Source organism: Magnolia sinica, chromosome 17 (genome assembly GCF_029962835.1).
Source record: "Magnolia sinica isolate HGM2019 chromosome 17, MsV1, whole genome shotgun sequence".
NCBI lineage: Eukaryota > Viridiplantae > Streptophyta > Magnoliopsida > Magnoliales > Magnoliaceae > Magnolia > Magnolia sinica.
Window position 1 is genome coordinate 18,558,336 of NC_080589.1, and position 23,815 is coordinate 18,582,150.

Genomic DNA, 23,815 nt, shown 5'->3' on the forward strand with positions numbered 1-23,815 from the left:
TGGTAGAAGCCTTATTTGGTAAAATCCTAAATTTCGAGGAATTTCATGGCATTGAAAACCCATAAAGTAGCTCTGTGAAATCATCAAATCCTACTACAAGAAGCGTACCTACCAACCTACCGACTCCACCAAAAACCCGTTTAAAATACCTAGAAAATTAAGAAAAACCCACTTGGAGAAAAAATCATTTTTAAATCAAATTTACATCCATAATCCAAACCAAAATTTGCAGAGCTTTCAAATGTCTACAAATGAAGCAAAACCTATTAATTCAAAGATAATTCTTTCCAAAAATTTCAACCCATTAAAAAAACAACAGAACTTCAAAACATCCAAATTCCTACAAAATTAAGAAAATGCATAAACCAAAAGTTCTATATAAACTCCCAAAAAATCCAGAAATGTATTATAGGAATTCCAATGCTGGAAGTGGGTGGATAATCGCAGGAAATCTGATGCTTTTCGTGGAAATTTGACACATGATATTTACGACAATAAGTTGAAAATGGTCTTGAATACATTTTTTTAAAAAAAAAAAAATCCTCCATGTGGTCCACTCTTGGTTGGCGTTAAAAGACTTTTGTGCTTGTGGGCCTAAATTTAGACACAATTGATCAAATCCCGCACACATAAGGAGAGAAGGTCAAAAAGTAGCATTCTACATAGATAAAATCAATGAATTAAAAAACAATCCATCAATGGCTAGATAGGCCAAACGCGTCTAGGTCAAATTGGGACAGTCCAAGCTCCCTAGTTATGCCCTAAGTGATGCAAGCCTTGCCTGGGTTGAACTATCTCCACTGTTGATATTCATACCACCTGCAATTGAAAGGTCTTCTTCTAGGCAGTTGGGCAGTTTAATCAAAAGGAGTTGTCACAGTCCACAGATTGACATGCACTAGTGTGGCCGATTGAGTTTTAAATACATAAATAGGGAATGACTGCTCCTCTAATGGATTGAAGATAGAATTCCCACCCAAATGGGGAAAACCTCTCCTGCATTATTAAATGCAAAGGGAAATTAAATTGAGATTTTACTCAAGGGAAAGAAACCATGATGCAAGGATCAAACCTGCATGCAAAATAATTGAAAGATATCATTGTGTTTTTAGGAGGGAGAGAGGGCATTTCAGTCATTTCACATTAAGAAAACGGTTACCAGCCGTTAATGGTACATAACAACAGGGTGTATGAGGTTGTAAATGACCTGTAATCCAGATAGCTGGATTCGGAAAGGAAAATGTATGAGGTTTGGTGATTTAGGTAACATTGATCTAACCACAACCCAAACCACTAGAAATTACAGCTCCACCAAAGCAACGCTTTATTTCTATTTAAAAAGAAAAGAAAATAAAAGATAACTGTCATGGTTTAAAGGTGGGAACTTGATGTTTTATTTCTATCTAAAAAGGAAAGAATAGATAATTGTCATGGTTCAAAGGTGGGAACTTGATGGTTGGAACCACAGAGAGCATGATAAATAGCCCTTTGTAAGATACCCCTATACGGGTCCTCTTCCCTCTTCTTCTTCAGGTAGGAAATCATGCTCTCGATCTCAGTTTTTATCTGCAAGTAGACTGCATTTGCCTTCTCCTTGTCTCTCATCTCCTCCATCCTTTCCCTTGTTTTAATTGGTTTCCCAAACAAGTAATATAGGCGGCCGGGTATCTTGGGCACAATCCAAGGCGTATGGAGGTCTTGATTTCCAATCTCCCCCTTCACATCAGTCCTGTAATCAGACCAGTTCCATTGTTTAGGATAACTACAAGGAAAATATCTTGGGGAGAAATACAATACCAATAAATTAGCCACTATTTCGATTTCTCGCCTTGAAAATATGCTGATCTGATCATCAGGTGGCCCACACGTGAATGTGGATAGTTGGTCAATTTTCTCTTAAATGCATGTTTCTATTATAGATGTGTCTCCCACCTGACAATCAGAACAACCTAATTTTCTAGACAAGGCATCTAAGAGGTGGGGTATGCCTGATAAGAGGCCTGGATCTATCACATGTAGGCCACATGAAGCGACTGTTTCAACACAGGACTCTTGCGCTAACTACAATTATGTGGCCTTTTTTTCTTCTTTTTTGTGAGGATAAGAATATGAGAACATTAATAAAATAAGAACACAAAAAATGAATCAGTCATCAAATGAACGGAGATTACCTTAATCTTGTAATACCTTTATTTGATTCCTTAATTGAATCCCTCATAAAGGGGATGCTCATTTGTTCATTGTAATCAAGAACCAACTGCAACCATATTCAATGAATAACAATCAACAAACGGATCTGTTTTGTGGGGGACTAGGTAAGCTGCGGTTAAACCCAAGACCTCAATGGTGAAATGGACTCTATCGACCATCGAGTTTGTGTTATAAAAATCTCAAACATGTAAAATGATATTTAACTCAAAATGCAGCTTAACAATCTGATGCTGACACAAATTAATAGAGAGCACAAAAAGCATGAAAATGAATAAATAACTAAGAAACCAAGGAAGCGACTTGTAGAGGAATTATACAATGCTCAACCTTAATAAACTAAGGAGAACAGACCAACTCAGGGATAGGCATTGATTTTGATTGGCTTCATGACATGCGAACCCTATTAGCATTTTCATGAAGTCCCCCTTGTACAGTTGGGCTTAATAAGTTCATAAATAGATTGCGATAACAAGAGTGGCACTTTCAAGCCCACAAGGCATGCAACATTATGGTAATGACTGTAAAAGATCGCGTATTTCAATCTTGAAATTTAAAGCTTTCCAGTAAACATTTATACCTGAACAACTTGTCATGATGAATTTTGTTTGTTACAATTAGTCGAAATATAGGAAGCACATAGTGAGGGACAACTTACTTCCTGCATACCATTTTCATAGAATAATACGATCACAGCTTGAATGTCAAAAGATTAAATTCAATTCCATGGATTCGATATGAACTAACCAAACTGAGGACTGGGCATAATGAATTGGGTGATCTGAATTCACCTCAATCAGGCTCTGAAAGGGCAAGGAGAATGCCCAAAAGGACATGGGTGGAGGTAGGAAGAAAAGACTCATAGACCCATGGTTTGAGCATATGGTTCTTGATAGAGTGGAATGGCAGAATAAGATTCATGTAGCCAACCCCACTTAATTTGGATGAGGCTTAAATGATGATGATGATGATGAATGTAAATCAAGCATACGGCAAAGGTCCATGGGAGAAAGGATAATTTGGCATTTGATAAGGAAAAAAAAAAGAAGGATAGAAGGTTTAAAAACCACAAGGAACAGTTGGAATGGAGACTCCCACCATTGAAAATCCTTCCAAATCGTGTGTGTGTGTGTGGGGGGGGGGGGGGGGGGGGGGGGGGGGGGGGTTATATGGCATCCAATCTGTTCAAAAGATGTGCCCACCAGGATGAATGGACAACCCAAAGATCCTGCCACACCAAAACTCAGGTGGGCCACCCTAGGTGATTTTAGAGGTTGTGGGCATGATTCTAAATGGTGTGGCCCACCTAAGTTTTGGATCTGCTCGAGTTTTGGATGCCCATGAGAACATAAGGGGCTGCACATGATTGACAAATTGGGTGTGTCATGCAAAATCAAGGTGGGCCCCAAACATCACGTCGTAAGTTAAGCTTAACCTACAAAGCTTTGTAGTGGATCCAGCCTCAAGAAAGACGTTGTAAGAAGCATATATCCACAGCTTACTTGTAGCATATCATCTTCTCCGACAGCTCCAAATGGTACAATTGTGGCTCCAAACTGAGCTGCCATTCTTACAAATTCAGGCTGATCTGGCCAAAACAACATATACTCTTCACCCTAACAAGCATTAAAAAAATTTTAGAGAACAAAACGTTCAATTCCAAAACACTTTGCAGATAATCAAATTGTATTAAGAGAATCAAGATCAGGAGAAGGAAAAAAGGGTAAACTAAACATGTAGAGATTATGGTCTTTTCCCATATATAACTACAGTCAGTGCAATTAAATAAGTACTCTATGAGGTCCTTGCAATTTATGATACTTGTTTGATCATGTGCTCAATGATGGCTGTATATGGAACTTAAAGTGAGAGACTGGATTGACAGATTCACTTGAACCTCACATCCCATGGTTTTGTAACACATCTATAATTTATTTTTAATGAAATAAATAGAATGAAAAATAAAATAAATCATTGAAAATATTAGATAAGTTAAAAAAGAACATTCAGTTAGTTGTAAACTTCTAATAAAAATCAATTATTAGCATTCTATGCTAACAACAAATTAATTAACAAAACATAAAAAATCTGCATTAGCCATCTCCAGATATAGTAGTTTGTATGAGCATAACTTAACCAAAATATTGTAGCGTCCAGGTAAGACTACAATATCAAAATATGGATAAATGCAAAACAATGCTTAGAATGATAAACACCTTGGATGAAATAAAGAAACCACTTACTTCTGTGTAAGAGAATTGTGATGGTAAAAACAAAAAAGAAAAGAAAAAAGGTTTCTCTCAGGGAAAAAAAAACCCCGCAAGTCAAAAGGAATAATAGTGATAATAATAAAGAACCCAAAAAGAAGAGACATCTCCTAATGTTATTCCTTGTACCTTCACCCACATATTGTAGCTTTGGCCTATTTGATTCTTTCCCATATCTAAGCAAATAATTGAATTTTTATGTAAATGCATTAAATGCTTTGGAATGAGTAAGACGCCAAAAGAAAAGCACTAATAAAACAACTACGACACATATACTAAAGCATATAAAAATTTGGTCTACATAGAGTAGGAAGGACACTTCGACAAATGAATGTTCTCAACAATATTAGCTATTTCAGCATCTAACTTCAATGCAGTGATTTTCGAGGCAAAACAAATAACAAGACTAAATGGTTCACCCGAAAGAAAGGAAACTACAAAATATTTTATGGCTTACAAGTGAAATAAAAGGACAGACCTTCCAATGAAGAGCCTCACGAGCACCCCCAGGATAAAGAAGAACAAATGATCTTGATGACAACAGCCTGTAGATGTTGCTGGCTGAGACAGGTAATGCGCCGAATAACTTCGTGAAATCCAATGGGAACATCTCTTGTAATGGACTTTCAGCTTTCTCAGAAAAAATTATTGGGTGTGCAATGCCACGAACAAGAACATTCTTCTCCCTCAAGAACGCTTCACTAAGTGGAGCCAGTTCAAGTCCCATCAACATGTGATAACCAACCAAAATTACAGGACCCTCATTAGGTATCCCGGCAAGACTTCTCACTATCTTTCCATCCTTTAAAGTCGAAAACATCACTGGGCTAGTACCTAGGTTGAACCATCTGTGAGTAGTGAGTTTTGTAACGTCTTTCAACAAATAAAAAGTTAAAATGTGATCTAATCCATGCAGTATTAACTAGCTAATTGCTGAAATCTAGTACTTACCGGTTCTTCTCGTTGCCGACTTTGAGTTCAGTAATAGTAGGTGGAAGGTAATCAGAAAGAGAGTCGTATCGTCTTGAGCGTCGGTACATATTTGTACCTTTAATAACACTCAATAAATGAATACCATCTTCCTGCACAATTGTTATGAGCACCTACTATAGTTGAATTCATAATCAAGCTATACAAATAATTCATTGAAAATGTACTAATTCCCAAAAGGGGCCTTAAGCCAAAAGTGTCAAACACCCATTCACTCCAAAAGCTTAAGCTGTCAGAGTGTGGTGTATCAATGTATATTGAGGGACTTTATCACTTCAACACCCCCCCGCACGTGCGAGGTGGGAACTCCGCACGGGAACATATTGACGAAGGTGGAGGGACACTCACACCATAAATAGGCCGGGCTTAATTTCCCGGTCCCTGGGCCGGACCTGATTTTCCTGACCCCCCGTGAGAGAATAATATATTAGCAAGGCATATTTGCTACTCTCGAGATTCGAACATAGGACCTTCCACTCTGATACCATGTCAAACAACCATTTACTCCAAAAGCTTAAGCTGATTGAAAATGTACTAATTCCCAAAAAGGGGCCTTAAGCCAAAAGCTCCTGTAAGAGAAGGGTCCTAGACTAGTTGTAAGGCGTGCGACGGCTTTGGTTTCAAATGCTAGAGTGCATCCAAAGTAGGTGTTTAGTAACATAGACATGCAGTGTGTAGCCTTTTCTTCAATGAATCCAACCAGAATAAGTGAATCGAATCCAGATCCAATAAAAAGCTTTATACATGTACAATGTGCATCAAAGTGTGTCTAAGCATGTTTAAGTGTCTAAGTGCATCTAAGTATATTGCACTAAGATGAACATGCTTACAAAATGTGTTTAGACACAATCAGAAGCATTTAAATTAACTTGTTAAATGAATTTGATGCACTTAGACACACTTTTGTACAATACAAAGATTTTTATTGGATCTGGCCTCTGGATGAATCTCAAGTAAAACTGTTCAAGGATGCCTTTGGTTGCACTAAATAACATGAAATTTCATGATAGACTGATTAATCATTAAATATCATGATATTTGATGCAACCAAATGCAGCCTAAGAAAAACAAATTGCAATAGAACAATCCTAAGATAGGGGATAAGTGTCTTATGAAAATAAAGTAAAAAAGGCTCCTTGCTAATAGAGCATGATATAATTCCTCATTAACAAACTTGTTTGTCAATCATCATCATCTAAGCCTTATCCCAACTAATTGGGGTCAGCTACATGAATCTTGTTCCACCATTCCACTCTATCAAGGGCCATAACTTCAGACCATAGGCCATCAAGTCTTTTCTTACCTCAACCCACATCCTTTAAGAGCCTTTCAGATTCATTAACAAACTCATTTTTTTTAATAAGGAATTATATTGATGAGTGAGGTACATATGGCACGGGGTATCTTAGGTGGGTTCATACAAACATCCTCCAAAGTATCATCCAAGAATTTGCACGTGTTGGTGTTGGATTCTTCCAACATGTTAAACATCTTCTACTTGGAAGAATCCATGTAAGATAAGGCAGGGATACTACATTAAAACTCACATCAGTTGCTAAAATAATTTATAATGATGACAATGGTCAGAGCCAAAAGGACTCGCTTAAAATTTCAAATTCTCCCCAACTCATAATCAAATTCATAACGCATAATATGTTTTGGTGCCGTTCAAGATGCTTTATGTAAGATAGCAACTGACCAAGCTTCAGTGTTGAGGGAGTTTAATCGAGGATGATGAAAAAGTTCAAAGGTGGAGTGAGGATGGTTTTGTGTTAGAAGAGTCAATTTTCTCTCAAGAGATGACTAGCTCTCAATTATTTAAAGAAAAAGAAAAACAACTCTTTGAATGATGGTGTAAAGACTCAGCAACTTGGACGGACTCATTCGGTCCAGAGTCAGGGGTGATCCGGCTGAGATGGGACAAATCACCTACAATTTTTTTATTCTAACTATGGGTGTCAAACCGGATTGGGTCCAGTAACCGATTCCAAGTCAACTCACACAAGTCAGCATGGGACTCATCCGAATTTTGAGACCTTTCTTTGAACACCTAGAAAGAAAGATTAAAGGGTAAAAGTCCATTTGCCCTCACCTACCAATAGAAGGGCATGACCATGGTCTTTGAAGTAGCGTACTTTGCAATTCTGTAATGTATTCCAAAGCCTCTCCGCTTCATGTCTACTAGGCAGCATGTTATCTTTGCCACTAAAATACAAATGAACAATCAATTCTAAGATTCCAAGTAAGAGAGATGGATCAAATAATAACTGACACACCACACCTACATTAACAGCAAAAACAAATTAAAGCTCCCTGGTTCAACATATTCACCAGGAGAGGAAAAGCCCATTTATTAGATTGTTAAAAATAGTCCAATGAAAGAAAATTTTGGTTAGAAGCCAATCAACAGCTGAGCCCACAGCATGCCCGGTTCAGATCCTCACAAACATTAGCCACGTATGTGTCCACAATTTGGAGACACAAAATGCCCTGAGCCAAGAGGCCAGTAATCTGCTTCCTATTTTACACGTATGACCCAAAAAGAGAATCTGGGACATCAAAGGAATAACAACTCGTCTGAGTCCAATCCAGTTCACCACCACTAGTTAGTATGGGGGGGGCTCGGCCAACTTGACTCAGGACAGGATGAGTCGGTCCAAGTTGCGGGGTCTAAAAATCATCAGGACATCTAAATACTTGACGAGTATAGAGTATAGATACCTGGCAAGCACTAGCACTTCAGCTTTGACAGCATGAAGATGAGAATTAGCATAAGAGGCAGCTGATTTAAGCTGCCCTAGTTTCCACGTAAGTGTTTCCTTAGGAAGAATATCTGCAAAACCCCCCTAAAAGGAAATAGTATAATTACAAGATTAATTGATTCCTTATTTGCTAAAATTTCCTAATTTGAAAATTTAGAAATAAGGGAAACCTTTATCTGTATACAATTACAGATAAAATGAAAGGAGCCATTACTTAACCTACTCCAATTGGTAAATACACCTATCATTTCTACTTTCGGTTATGCAATTATAAAAAGTTGTATTTGTACTATTGCATAACCGAAAGTGAAGTGAAAGGATCCAAAAACTTAAAACACGAGGACTTCTTACCACAAGACGTGGTACCAAAGAAAAGAGGTTTCTTGATAATTGATCCAGGGTTTCTAAAGGTGAAAGCCCACTGTCAACACTGGCCATTCCCATCTTAATGGGATCACCTAAATAATGAAAGACAAGAATTGTGAATGAGAACATATCAAAATCAGATAATGAAAAAGGTGAGTGTCTATCATGAACTTCAACCAACTACCACTATCAAACTGTAATGAAAGAAAAGAATTGTGAATGAGAACATATCAAAATCAGATAATGCAAGTGTGTTTATGATGAACTTAAACCAACTTCCACTATCAAACTGCTTGCATCATCATCATCATCATAACCTTGTCACAGATATTTGGGGTTGGCTCTCTCATGATTGCTTCAAAACAATCTGATGATTAGCTTCCCACTAAACATAAACCCTGCTTTGCCTAGGCTGGGGACCAGCTGTCACATTGCTACCAAGCAAAGTTGTCTTACTAGAGGAAACCCATGATCAACAATAATAATGCAACTACAATTGATATACATCATGCATGATAATAATCACGTGATCACAAATGTAGGCATAAATAACTGGAAAAATAAGTACATGGGAGCCAATACGCAGAAATGTATTGTTGACTGAGGGAAATATTGGGGAAACATGGGGAAATTTGTGGAGTTTCTCAATGAAACTTTAGGAGATACTAAAATTCACACATTTGCATATTTAGGAATCAAATAATTTCAAAAAAGACACATACATAATAAGTTGTCCTTTAATGGGAGCCTAAAAGCATGCAACTCTGACTCAAGAAAACATTGGGGAAACGTGGGGAAAATGGTGAAATTTTTCAATGATGTTTTAGGAGATGCTAAAATCCACATATTTACACATTTAAGAATCAAATAATAGCAAAAAAGGGGCATATTTGCACATTTCGGAATTAAATAATAAGTTTTCCTTTAATGGGGGCCTAAAAGTATGCATCGTTGACTCGGGGAAACATGGGAAAAAAGGTGGACCCACACATCCATCCATCCATCCAATAATCCCTCCATGCATGCACATATATACATGCAAACACACATGCATGATCTATCCATTCATGCATGCACACCTACATACATACAATGACACATGCATACATACATATACACACATACAAACATACACCCATAAAAGAAATTGAAATGAATTTTTATTTTTTTTAAATAAACAATTTTTTGGCCATATTGATACATTGGTAATATTATCGAAATATCGCAAATACATTGGCGATACAAGTAACACGTAGAATTTACACAGTTGAAAACATTTGTGATATATTGGGAATAACAATATATTGGAAATACTTAGCAATATATCGCCGATACCTAGAATTTCTAATACTACCAATGTTGCCAATATCACTGAGCTAGCAACACCAATATATTGGCAATATTATTGATAATATTGCCAATACTCGGAACATTGTACATGGCTAAAACAAGACCACTACCCCATCATAGCCTTGTCAAAGCTATTTAGGACGGGTTTACAAATCTTGTTTCGCCATGTATTATATCATGGGCACTACAAAAAATTACAAGTTATTCGTTTAATATACACAATTCTGATTGATATAAAATTGGGAAATATAGTTAGAATGAGAACAAATTTGGGAAAATGAACCCGAATCGAACACGAATTGAGCATAGTTGGTGGATTAGAACCACTATGTTAAAATACAACAAAAAAAAAAAAAAAAGGTGATGGCTAACCCCTTTTCCGATTTTCCCCAAAATAGTCCACTCCACTTTGATTTGTAGAATCCTATTCAAATCTTATGTTTTAATCTCCAAAACACGCATATATTGAATAGAAAATGGGTTTCTTACCTTCCTCTAACGTTGAAATCAGGAAGTGTTCAAATCTTGAGTTTTAATCTCCAAAATAGGCATGGATGCATTAGAAAATGGGTTTCTATACTTCCTCCAAGGTTGAAGTGAAGAAAAAACGATAAAGACGAGAATGGAAAAAGACATTGAAAAAGGGGTCCTTTATGCCTATCGGCCTATAGCGATGTAGATTCCAATACTTGGCTCTGAGTATTTCACCCATGCATTCTGTCCTGGTGCCAGCCAATAAAGATACGATAACAATATCAATTGATACACAACTGATTTTTCGATAGCCCAACCAATTTTGTTTGAACTTTGAGCCTGCGGAAACAAGTTAGGCATGTATGCTTCTTGAGTGTACTACACTCATGTAATTGAACTTGGAGAGAATGTGTTTCAACATTGTTCTTCTGAATCTTCTCCTTATACACTTAAGAACAGTGAAAGTATGCTCTAGGCGTGAAACGTGCACCATGCTCCAAAGTGAAAGCTTTCCACAGTCATGGTCATGTTAATGCCAAAGCCACTTGATTAAAAAAACACCAAATTGACATCAAGTACTCAGTACTCACAAGAGCAGCATGAAGATGTTACAAGAAGAGAGTGATTAAATCACAGAACATGACCATTTATCTCATTACCATGCAAGCACTAAGAGTGAGAATGAAGATTACATCAAGTTGAAAATATGACCAATGTATCAACTCCATTTAATAATATTTTCTAAGACAAAAGGAACATCGCTATGAGAAATTTGAAGAGACGGATTATATACCCACAACAAAGCTCAAAAGATATGAGGCCATAACATGGAGTTGATCAGGAAACGCCTCCACGATAGGGAGCCAAGGCCGGAAACAGGACTTGTCAAACGATCTCGCTAAAGTAAAAGAAAGTACATCAGTGAACTTCCTTTGAACATCTATTGATGGGCAAACGATGCAGATTTTATGAAAGAATCAAATTACAAGTGTAGCTCGCTTACCTGGGTTGGATAATATTAACAACAGATCAATGGAAGGGTTACGAGCAGCTATAGAAAGTGCTAGGCATCCTCCAAAGGAATCCCCCACAAGATAAATTGGCTTATTTGGAGATGCAGCATGCTCAAGCTTCACAGTTTCTTCGATGAATTCCAACAGTCCTTCATACAAAATCCCATTTATTGTCCATTACTCTCAATCCAGCTAATTCTATGCTACAAAATTAAAGGGATAAAAACAAAGGGATTTGCATGATTAATTAGTAAGTATATTTTCCATAAATGAAACTAAGGGGAACATGATGAATAAGGATTGCAACAAACCTTGCTAGTCCACTATTCAGGAGGATTATGATCGTGGTTTTAAAATTCAGTGACTTGTACAGTCCTGAGTTGAGTCATACTGGACGAGTTCGGGGCAACTCAGCTGAGTCGGTCCTAAGCCAAAATATACTGAGCAAGCCCCTTCTCTCAAGTTATAATGAAAAAAATCATCATCATCTAAAGCTTATCCCTAGTAATTGGAGTTGGGTACATGAATCCTTTCCCGCCATTCCCCTCTATCAAGGGCCATAACTTTAGTTAGACCATCGGTCATCAAGTCTTTTCTTACTACCTCCACCCAGATCCTTTTGGGCCTTTCTATTACCCTTTTAGAGCCTTCAATTTGTTCCAACTCACTCCTTCTAACCATTCTTGGTCTTTATTGCACATAGGGTTGTACACAAGCAGAGTTAGCCCGGTAGCTCGCTCGACTCGACTCGACTCGACTCGGATCGAAGCTGAGTTCGAACCGAGTCGAGCTGATTTTTGGAGCTCGAAACGAGTTCGATCTTGCCCCAGCTCGACTCAACTCAACTCGAATACTGCTCAAACTCGGTTCAATTCGGTTTGACTCCGCTCGACTCGGTACAGGGTATATATACCCTTTGAAAAAAAAGAAAAAACCCTACCCGTTTTCAAAAACCATCCTAGCTTGCCCAAACCCTAGACTCTCCTCCCTAACCCTCTCTTCCTCCCTCTCTCTCAGTTGGCTAAGCTAACCTTCCTCCCTCTCTCTCTCTCTCTACTCTCTCCCTCATCCTCCCTTACCCGCACGGCTGTCCGATCTCCCTACTCTCTCCCTCCTCCCTTACCCGCATGGCCCTCTCTACTCATCTCTCTCCCTCCTCCTCCCTTACCCGCACGGCCGCCGTCCGATCTCTCTACTCTCTCCCTCCTCCCTTACCCACACGGCCACCGTCCGACCATTTCCCTAAACCCTAAGTCTGCCATTGCTGCCTGAACTCTGCTCGAACTCGGCCGAGCCAAGCATGAGCTGTTGTTTCGAGCTTGAAGGCTGAGCCGAGCCGAGCACGAGCTGAGACTCGAGCATTCCGAGTCGAGCACGAGCTGGGCAAAGCTCGGCTCGGCTCAACTCGTGTACACCTCTAATTGCCCATGACCAATCCATCTAAGTCTACTTTACCACATCTTATTATCCATTGGTGCTACTCTTAAGTTTCCTTGATTACATTCATTTCTAATTCTACCCTTACTTGTCTTGCCACTCAACATTCTCATTTCAGTTACGCTTATCCTATGAACATGTCGTTCCTTAACTGTCCAACATTCTATCCCATAAAGCATCGTTGGTCTTATAGCTGTCCTATAAAAATTTCCTTTCAGTTTGAGTGGTACACGACAATCACATAAAATTCTAGAGGCACATCTCTATTTCTTCCGCCCCACTTGAATTCTATGGGCAGCATCCTTCTCAATATCTCCACTCTCATGAATTATCAACGCAAGATATCGGAAGTGGTCATTTTGAAAAACTTCTTGGTCAACAATCTTAAATAATACCTCATTCCCACTACTATTGCTACTGAAATTGCACTCCACTTCGTGTAAAGCAACCCCCCCTTGGGAAAAAAATCTAGATTTGTATTTATGCCCTCCCTCATCTTTTCAATCAAAACTATATCATTTGATAACAACATATACCATGGGATCTCTTCCTACAAATGCCTCGTTAACTCATATCCATAACCAATGCGAAAAGGTATGGGCTCAATGACGACCCCTAGTGTAAGCCTACAGTTAATTGGGAACTCACTTGTCTCTCCATTATTGGTCCTCTCCCTCATACATATCCTTAATCATGTCAATATATCCTCTTGAAACTCAACACACACCAGATTAACTCTCTAGCACCCCTAACGTTAGCCTTCTCTAAGTCGATAAAGACCATGTGAAGATGTGTCCACCTCTCTCTATATTTCTCCATCAATTGTCTAAGTAGGAAGATAGCTTCAGTGGTAGACCTCCTTTGCATGAAACAAAACTGATTTTCCCATACATTCATCTCATGCCTTAGTCTTGCTCCATCAATTTTTCCCAAAGTTTCATAGTGTGGCTCATAAGTTTAATCTAATGATAGTTAGTGCAGGTCTATTTCTTTCATTTATTTTTATACATTGGTACCACAATACTTTTCCTCCATTCGTATGACATTTTCTTCGATCTTAGAAACTTGTTGAACAACTTTATCAACCAAAATAACCCAGTATCTTAGTATACCGTCTGGTCTAAGGGCCTGTCTTATTTTCATCCTTCTCAAAGTTCCTTTCACTCTGGATATCCTAATCTTACGAAAGTATCTACGAACTCCGATTTCATTTGAGTTTATGGTTTCTTCTATTCCTATGCTCTCAAATTGATTGTCATGTAACAAGAAAATAGCTTCTCCACTTTTCATTGATTTCGTTGTCCTTGATTGATACTCTAGTCATCGCTTTTAATGCATCTAACATGATCCAAGTCTCTATTCTATACCTCTCTCATTTTTTCAAGTCTAAAGGCATCTTTCTCACCTTCTTTTTTCCCCAATCTATTGTAAAGATCATTATAAACCTTAAATTTAGCCTCACTACTTTTTTAGCAATCTTTTCGGCACTTCTATATTGTTCAAGATTTTCATTGTTTATACTTTATAGTCCCTTGCCAGGCTTTGAAACATGAAAGATTCTTGTTAATATTTTGTACCTCATCATTCAATACCAAGTTTCCTCATATGATTGGCTTTGCTCTCTAGATAATCCTAAAAAATCTTTTGCCACTTTCCTGATGCGCTCAACCATCTTGTTCCACAGAACATCTTCCTCATCCATTTTTCTTCTTCCATTAATTTATTTCTAAATAACAATTTTCTCTCCTTTTAACTTCCACTACCTAGTTTTTTTATACTTACGTTGTGTGGTCAAACTCTCTCATTGTATAACTTTGCAATCCTTACATATTGATCATTCTATCTTCCTAAGAAGAAAGAAATATATTCAGCTTATATATGATTCACTTTTAAAGTTATTTAATATTCATCTCTCTATTTAAAACGTCTTTGCTAAAGGTAAAGTGTATGCCATAGCAAAATCAAGGATAGCTTCCCCCATCTCATTTCTTATAACCATATCCTCCATGTACTCTCTCATATCCTCCTACTTTCTTATAACCATATCCTCCATGTACTCTCTCATATCCTCCTACAAATATTGTCTCTCCATTCGTAATTGCTTGCATTAGTCTATCCATATCCTCCAAGAACTGTCTCTTGATTCCATCCTCTAATCCTAGCTATGGCACGTATGCACAAATAGCATTAATTATCTCCTCTCCTAACATAAGTTTTATTAATAAAATCTTACCACTTACTCCTTAACATCAATAATTTCATCCTTTAAATCTTTATACCACTATCCCTATCTCATTTCTATTATTGTCCTTTCCTATATTACAAAGTCTATATCCATCAATTTCTTTAGTTTTGGCCCCTTTTCCACTTGGTCTCCTGACACAAGCTATGTTAATTCGCCTTTGTTACATTGTATCCACTCATTCCGTACTCTTACCTATCAATGTTCGTACACTCCCATGTATGGTAGATTAATAAATTTGTGGGATTAAACAAGGATAACCCTTAATCTCTCTTGCTTCCTTTTATTTTTTCTTTTATTTATTTATTATTATTTTTTATTTGGGGGGGAGGGGAAGAAAACCCTTTCACATATTTTTAATACTTTTTCTCCAAATCTCTTTAAAAACAAAAGTAAATTCATACAGCATGGAAAACACAGATCTATCTCCAGACAACAATTTGTCACAAAAAGGAAGAAAAATGAAGATTTACATTAGTTTTGGAAGTTCTTAAAAAAAAAAAAAAAACTTGAAATTTGCCTTTGATCCATCAATATATTGGGTTTTCCTTTGATATGACGACTTGGGAAGCTCTTAAATCATCTCTAGGGGCTTCAATAACCTAGATCTGGGGTTTGGAGGTGAAAATGGAAGAAAAGCACAAAAAAGAAAAAATATTGATATATACCACCAAATTGGATGGGACTGATTTGCTCGACTCACTCGGGCTCCCGGACGAGTGTTCAAACCATGATCATGATGATAAAAAGAATCATATAACACCAAGATAGACGAGTCTTAAAACCATGATTATGATGATAATAAGAACCATATAACACCAACACAGATATTTATACGAGACTTTCACTAAGGGGAACCTCGAGAAAGCTCGCTCTTCTCAACTTGGATTCCTAATAAGCTTTGTGTTTCTCTTTCTTTCTTTGTTGGTTTTTGGATTTTATTTTATTTTATTTTGGTCGGGGGAAAGAAGGTAATAAGCATGAGTTTCCTTGAAATAACCACATTTTTCAGCTATGAAAATAAACACAATTCATGACTTTCCAAGAACCAGAAAAAGAAATTCTAGCCCAGAAACTAGCTTGAAAGTCAGAAGATATAGCAAGAGCTTATTTTCATTTGGTAAAACTGACGTCAGATGTCTTATGAAAGATATTAGACATTATGGCCAAAAGAAGAATATTGCTGCTTTTAGGCAAAGACACTATAACATGAACACGATCCAAAATGTGCACCTCAGAAAGCGTCTCAAATCTCCATGATGCCTAATATAGCCTTATCTCTAGGCTTCCAATGTCTTGGTGCATACTAGCCATGTGCATCTCTAGATTGTGATGTATCATGGCTTCCTTTCACTGGTTAATGCATGTCCTCCAAATGATTGGTGTGTCATGTCAAAGAGGAATGTGTACAGGAACAAAAAGTATTTGAGAATATTACCATACCCGTGTATCAAGGTATTAAAAACTGGTTACATTACAGTCGTAATAGTCATAATCAAATGGTAAAATTCGTGTCCATTATGCAATAGGAGACTGTGATGCCCAACTTGAAAATTTGACAGGGGTTGTGACGGCCGTTACGGCCCATATTGTAACAGCCATAAGGCTGTCCATTATGGTCACCGTTACCATTATTGAATACCTTGCCATGTATCATTTCACATTGTGGTGTCCCATGGCCTGGCAGGTGGTAAATACATGTGCGTGCCTTATCAATTTAAGGAATGTGAAAGAAAGAACTGTCGATTATTGCTTCCAAATCTATCTATTCTCCTAGAGACCCCGACTCTAGTTGTTATTTTTGCACTGCTAGGGCTCAGGCTCACCTTGATGCCTGTCGGATCATTCTGGGGCTCAAGCATCTGGTCCATTTAAAAGTTGATATGCTTGGAATAGCCTAGCCCCGCCTAGAGGCACCATCTACTGCAGAATTTGGGTTTCACAGATCCACCATAAAGATTGGTACCTGATCCTTCTCATTCCCACTATTCATACCTAACCAAGGTATTCAATAACGGTAACAGTGGCCATAACAACCAGCATTATGGCCATTACAATATCGGCTGTAGTGACCATCATGGCCCTGTAATGGTCAATTTTTTTAAAGGGAAAAAAGTATCAACACAATACCAGCCCCATATCGACTTGCTATAAGCCGATTACGGGGCATTTTCTTAAATCAAGCGTTACGGACCTATATTGCATAACGGGTACCACCTTTACCGTTACCCCTTATCGTAACATTTTTAATACCATGAACCTAAAACAGATCCATTACCTGTTAATCATTTCATACTTTAACATCTAAAACAATAATCAGAGGGCGAAAAGAATAGATAACAACAAGAAGAATCGGTGCAAGAGTTCAATAAGAACTTTTGTCCCACAAAGAAATATGTGTGAAGATCAAGACCTTCAAATGACGTTCGGTCACATATAGGAATGTGCAAACACCTAACCTCAAAAACCCTGCACTCCCAAGTAACAGAAATTACAAGTTATCCAAATTCTAAACAAGTACACATAAATTCCAAGTAATGGATGTTTTCCCTCAAGTCAGCTAAGTAGTCCAAAATTTTCTAGATATATGGCAGCCATCTTGGTTTTGGTGGTTGTAGGTATTGAATAAGCACAAGCCTCTGTGATGATTCACCATGGTATGCATACATAAATCCATCATTTAATTTCTAAAACAATATCATCCACCGAAGGCATGTATATTTGGAAAATTGATAAATATTACTAAATTTAGTAAGAGATTGATAAACATGAGGACAGACCCAATACAAAGCTTTGTGCGTTAAACTTAACGTATAACATACACATAAGTGTGTCTAAGAACAGTAAGCATACTTAGTTCATTTAAGAGCAGTGCACTTAGATGCACTTAGATCACACTTGGATGCAATTACATAAACACTCTTACATAAATGTTGCAAGCTTAATGTACAAAGCTTTGTATCAATTCGGTCTCAATAAACACATATACGTAGAAAAAAATAATGTCACATCAAGGTAAATTACTATTTGATGGGGACATTAGAGGACCTACTCGGGTTTATTAAAGATGGAGACAACCACCCACATCAGCACATCTATCTTTGTGGATAGGAGACAAGTTCTAAATGGGGCCCGTTGGGCCATTTTGAAGACCCCACATGCATTGGATGTGCATCAAGAAGACTCCAATTTGGGATGATGCATGTGGATTTCTTATGAGACTATTTTAGTCATATAATTTTTATTTTGTGCCGATCTGACCGTTGGATCTTGTCGATTAGGCCATCGGGCCAGCAGATCTTCTAGATCTAGGCCCGTTGTACTCTGATCTTACTTCTTTTATGTTTTTTTGTTATTATTAAGATTTATTTGATGGATGAGATTGATAATAAGTGTTTTAGTTTTTTAATTTTGAATGATGGGTCATTTCACTTAAGTGTGTGGTATAGTTGTAATTATTCTGAAGTTTTAATTATAAAAGCACAGGGGGTGGACAACTAACCCCAGTGAGTTATTGAGAAGAAGAATAAAGAGAGAATCTTTCTTGTGTGAAGTAATTTTTTTCCCCTTATGTTTTAGGGTTTAGAAGAAACCCTCTCATTCCAATTGAATTGTGGAAGGGTGAAAGCTTGTTTGGTGGTGGATTCCCCAAGGTGCATCATTCCTCTCTCTCTTCTTCAAAAGGTATTCTTCTTATTCTCATATCTTCCTCCATCCCCTTCCATTACGACTTTATAAACCCATCAAAACCTCACTCAACCCTCCCTCTCTTTCTTCTCCTTTACCTAGACACGTGTGGACTCACACGTACACACGCACGTGCGTCTGTACAGGAAGCCACGTGTGGGCCCCCCGTTTGGTTTTTTCCCTCTTTGATTTCCCTCCAAACCTCCCTAATCCCTAAATCCTTTGAATCCCTAGAAACCCCAATCATAAATCTCCATCCGTGAATCCAAAACCCTAATGAATATCTGAATTTTTTTGTGAAACTTTCTCTAAACCAGAATTTTGCTTGCATCATTTTCTATCTACATGGTTGTTGCACTACCCACGCTAGATTGGAAGTCCCTACTTCTAAGTGGGCCACTCATGAATTATTTTATATTTTCATGCACCGCGTATGTGATAACCTAGGACCTTTGTATTATAAATCTGAATTTTCAAATCTATTATGTGGTTATGTTTAATTTTACATGTTGATTGCTGAAATTAATGTGTAAATTGATCTCTCATCTTGTATCCTGGGATAGTTTCAATCATTCCATACTATTCCATTCATGTTTACTTTGTTGCTTAGAATGCAACCATTCGTGATGGAAGTAACTTTAAAAAAAGTTGTTTTTGGTATTCAAGCGAAACAACTTGCAGAAATAGGATTGTAAACTATATTCTCTCACAATTTACAAGGTGGCACTTGCAAGCAAGAGCACGGCCTTTCCTCAGGCGTTCCTCACTGTGTATGAGGACATCGCTTGAAAATCGGGCCAATATGGTCATCTTGTTGTGATACGTGTATGAATAAGAAACATGAGCAGTCGGAATGCCATTCACCAAGTGTGGGACTTCCTTTTACTATTATTATTATTTTCTAACTGCCTTTTTTCATACACATGGAAGCCTGATGAATGAACCTATTCAAGCAATGGCCAATCACAGTAGAACCCACCCGATGGGCATCTTGGTTTGATCATTGGCACATGTGGACTACATCTAGCACAACGTTGGACACACCCGGTCCAGTGCCAATGAAAAAGCACCACATGCGTGCGTACAGGTATGAGATCTACAGTGAAAACGGCAAAATTGTTATTTCATGGAGGGAATTTTTACTTTTTCACTATAGGTCCCATGCATGATACGCCCACATGGCACTGGATGGAGCGCATCCAGCGCTTTGCTAGACACAATCCATGTCCACATATTTACATGTTTGTAGATTCATAACCATAATAAGGATGAGTACTGATCTTTCAGGCTTGGGATATGGAGACCTTTCCATTCACATAGTTGCATTTGGACTTGTTAGGATTTATAGTGCAATGCCAATGCTACAAATCTGCAACTAAACCTGTTTTTTTTATTTACACTCTTGTACATTCATTTTTACATGTCACTGACTTGATGTTTTGGATGATTGATCGGTATAATTTTTTTTTCAGTGAGTCCGGTGTAAATTAATGGACGGTCCAGGTGAGTGATGTAGATGTTAATTTCTAAATGCAACTATGTGCATGAGAAGGTTCCACACTGATTCATAACTCAATAAGGATAAGAATACTGCAAGCATTACTTACTTGCCAAGAGCTTTGTGATGCAAAATGAGTCCCAATCCAATCCCATCCATCCCTACACAAACCCAATTCACAAAACAACAGCATTAAGCAACAAACACTCTCAGGGGAAATCAAAAGCGTGCAGTGCCAAGATTTTACTGTCCTTGAGCAGCACATATAGGATATGTAGCATGACAGTCTGAGGTCCAACTATCCATCTGGTGGGCCACCATGAATGGGCTACAATGAAAAAGTTCCACTGATCTGACAATCTTAGCTGTCCAATAGGTGGATGGGAAGGGAGGAAATTAATAGTGTTGGCGAACTTTCAAACTTGAATGGAAGGCTAGGATTGGACCCACCCAATGAATGGTCTGGATCACCACACCAATGTGCATATTTACTTTTTTCTTTTTCTTTTTCTTTTTCTTTTTGGTGAGGAACAGATGCAAAATAAGCGCAACATGTGCATGCTAGAAAAGCAAAAGATCCCAAATTCCAAGAGGAATAAAAAAAGAATCAATAACATCAAAATATTGAGAGAAACAGAACCACCTAAAATCCGCTTTCTAGGGCCAGTGGCTCAGCTATCCGAACCATTGGCATCATGGGTCTCAGTAAGGGTGGCAATGGGCGAGGTAGCCTGCTCGACTGATGAGCCCCACCCAGCTTTGGACGGGTTGGATCTATTAGCTTGGCCCCTGGGCCAGGATTGGGCCTTTCATGCATGGCCCGATCAATTTCCGGTTCGGTCTTGGGCTCATGTCATTTAAGCCTGACCCGAATTTATATGTACTGTATTATATCCTACAAATATCCTATTCCAATTATCAGTTAGGCAACCCATCTGCTATAGACCATTGATTTCATTTATGTAGAATGTCTATTTCTTTGTGCATGTGTGGCCCACTTGATCAATGCATATATTAGAAATATTCAAGTGGAATAAGGATTTTATCATTTTTTATCAATCTGTGACTATGGAGGTGGGCAGGTCAGGTAGGATCGGCCCGGGCCAAAACAACATTTTTTGGACCGGACTTGGGCATGCTATGCTAGACCCATGCTAGGCTCAAGCTAGGCTCGGGCCTAGAGTTGGGCACAGGACGACTCGACTTGGCTGACTCGACTCATTCGACTCATTCAGATCCAACTCAACTCGAACCGAATGGGTGAGTCAGTCCGAACCGAGTAGGCTTCGCCCAATCCGAACTCAAACCGAGTCAAGTTCGAGTTACCCAATAACTCGACCTGACTCGAGCCAAAACTCAAACCCGACTAGACTCGACTTGATCCAAAACCCAACTTGACTCAGGTTCGGGTATGTGTGTGTGTGTGTGTGTGTGTGTGTGTATCTTTTTGACCCTACCCGCCGCACCCAACCCGACCCGATCCCAAACTCTCTCTCTCTCCCTCCCTTATACTCCTCTTCCAAGCCCGGCAACCACCCACCACCACCACCACCCTCCTCCTCCTCTCTCTCTCTCTCTCTCTCTCTCTCTCTCTCTCTCTCTCATCTCTTGATCCGACTCGGTGCCAACTCGACCCGACTCGATACTTTTGATCGGGTCGAACTCAGTCCAGATCAGTTCAGGCCATACCCGAACTCAGACCAAGTTAGGCATGCTAGACTCCATACCGAGTCGGATCGTGTTCTGGTCAGGCCTATTTCAAAATCGGATCGAGTCATGTCAGCCCTAACTCGGTCCAACTCAACTCGATGCCCAGTTCTACTTGGGCCAGGTCCAGACCTAACCTAAACCCGGCCCATTGCCACCCCTAGGCCTCACCTTGGATGCTCTATGCACAAAATATCCTAGCTATACAATATCTGGCCTTTTCTTCGTTGAATGTGAAGCATTGCCGTATTTTATTTTCTAACGGTCTATCCACGACCCACCTATTGAGGGTTCAGATTTAACCATCTGGGATTTTTTTTTTCTATGTATAGATCATCCATAGTAGGGCCCACAATATCAATGGTTTGGATACTGAACTAACACTGTATCATATATCAATTACCAAAAATTGCATCCATCAAAGCATATCAAATATCGTTTACCTGGCAAAAACAGTAGCAAAGGAGAACCGTTCATCGGCCGCCCACACGAAACGGGGCAAAACCAGCGAGGCGGCCCACCATCAGGCCTGATCATCTCCGTCGCTGCATCGAGGTAGTCTATCACACTGTGGGTCCCATACCCACCATCATACAACAATTCCAACCCGTTCGATTCCCTTCCCTCAATCCTTGCATTCTCTCGAACTGATTCACCGTGACTCGAACGCATCACCAATCCGCTCCGGACCCGGATCCGACTCTGGAGACACGAGGGAGGCAGGACCCGAGAGAAGGGATTGCGAAGAGGGAAGAACGGCATGGAAATCGCCATGGATTTCTTGCAATTAGGGTTTTGGTTTTCGGAATGGGAGAGAAATTGGAAGGAATGAGGGTTTTGGATTCCTTTAAAACAGAGCTTAAACCGTTTTAACTGAAACTAGTAATGCTTTTGTGGGGGAGATTGCGGTTTCCGAAGAATCGCGTGAGAGGCTTGAATAAGTAAAATGGATGATGGAATGGACGGTCAGGATGGATGGATTGGAGGGAGTGGTGCATCTGGATCTGTGTTGGCGGATGATGGACGGAGAAGGAAGAAGCATTGCGTTTGGACTTCGGACTGCTCTGGATGGCGGGAAGGGAAATACTTCTTCAGAAGAACTTCTACACTCTGGATCAGTGTGATGGATGATACACAGGCACTTAGAAATTGCACACGCGGCGTTCAATTAGTCAAATTAAACCGTCCAAAATATTGTATTAGTCTAGGTTTATTCGAAACAAACTTATTTGATTAAATTTCTATCAGATTATTGGATATTTTTTGGATGGTTAAAGATGAAAATTCCAACGGTCCATTTTCCACCAACAAGTGTCCACGAATCAGAGTTTATGACTTTTCAACCAAAATAATATTTAGATTATTACTTGGAGATAGTCGAATGCAGAATATAGTCAGTTTTATTTTAGTCTATGTGTGCCAAGTGGACAATTTGTAGGTGCCTGCGTATCAAGCCTGACTATCTATAACTATCTTATGAAAAAATTAGCTAAGTAGACTCTTCCCTTGTATGCCTTTTTTTTCAAATGTCCGGTAACTTACGTTACAAAAGTAGATTTTTAGGGTGCGGAAAGAGAGTTTTGGACAAAAATACCTCTGATTTTTAGGGTAAAACAACTGGAAAAAAGTAGGGGTATTTTCATTTTTATTGGTTCGTCCGTACGGGTAGAGGTCTAGTTTGGTAAGGTAGGTTTTGATCAGGTTGAATAGAAAAAGGTAGGTGGTGGGTCGGGTCTATAGTAAAAATTTACCCCTATCTTATTTCTTACTCAGTGAGTTATATGATACTCGGGCAGTCAATGCCTCTTCATACG

The 23,815-nt window shown here is 38.7% G+C and overlaps 1 protein-coding gene across 7 annotated transcripts; it reads right to left on the reverse strand.

The window, feature by feature from the left end:
• Nucleotides 1–1,189: 1,189 nt before the first annotated feature.
• Nucleotides 1,190–23,158, reverse strand: LOC131231253 (phytyl ester synthase 1, chloroplastic-like). 7 transcript variants are annotated; one of them, XM_058227385.1, is made up of 13 exons: nucleotides 22,445–23,158; nucleotides 20,404–20,455; nucleotides 17,523–17,578; nucleotides 11,421–11,579; nucleotides 11,211–11,315; nucleotides 8,579–8,685; nucleotides 8,187–8,311; nucleotides 7,562–7,670; nucleotides 5,427–5,557; nucleotides 4,933–5,323; nucleotides 3,711–3,824; nucleotides 2,172–2,257; nucleotides 1,190–1,729 (listed from the first exon to the last, which is right to left on the reverse strand). In XM_058227385.1, exons 1-13 carry the CDS (start codon nucleotides 22,773–22,775, stop codon nucleotides 1,429–1,431), a joined length of 2,067 nt encoding a protein of 688 aa, XP_058083368.1. In that variant the 5' UTR covers nucleotides 22,776–23,158; the 3' UTR covers nucleotides 1,190–1,428. The 7 variants fall into 7 exon arrangements, with proteins under 7 accessions (XP_058083368.1, XP_058083370.1, XP_058083369.1 ...); XM_058227387.1 differs by having other exon boundaries at nucleotides 5,427–5,523; nucleotides 7,558–7,670; XM_058227386.1 differs by having other exon boundaries at nucleotides 4,954–5,323; nucleotides 22,445–23,155.
• Nucleotides 23,159–23,815: the final 657 nt, after the last annotated feature.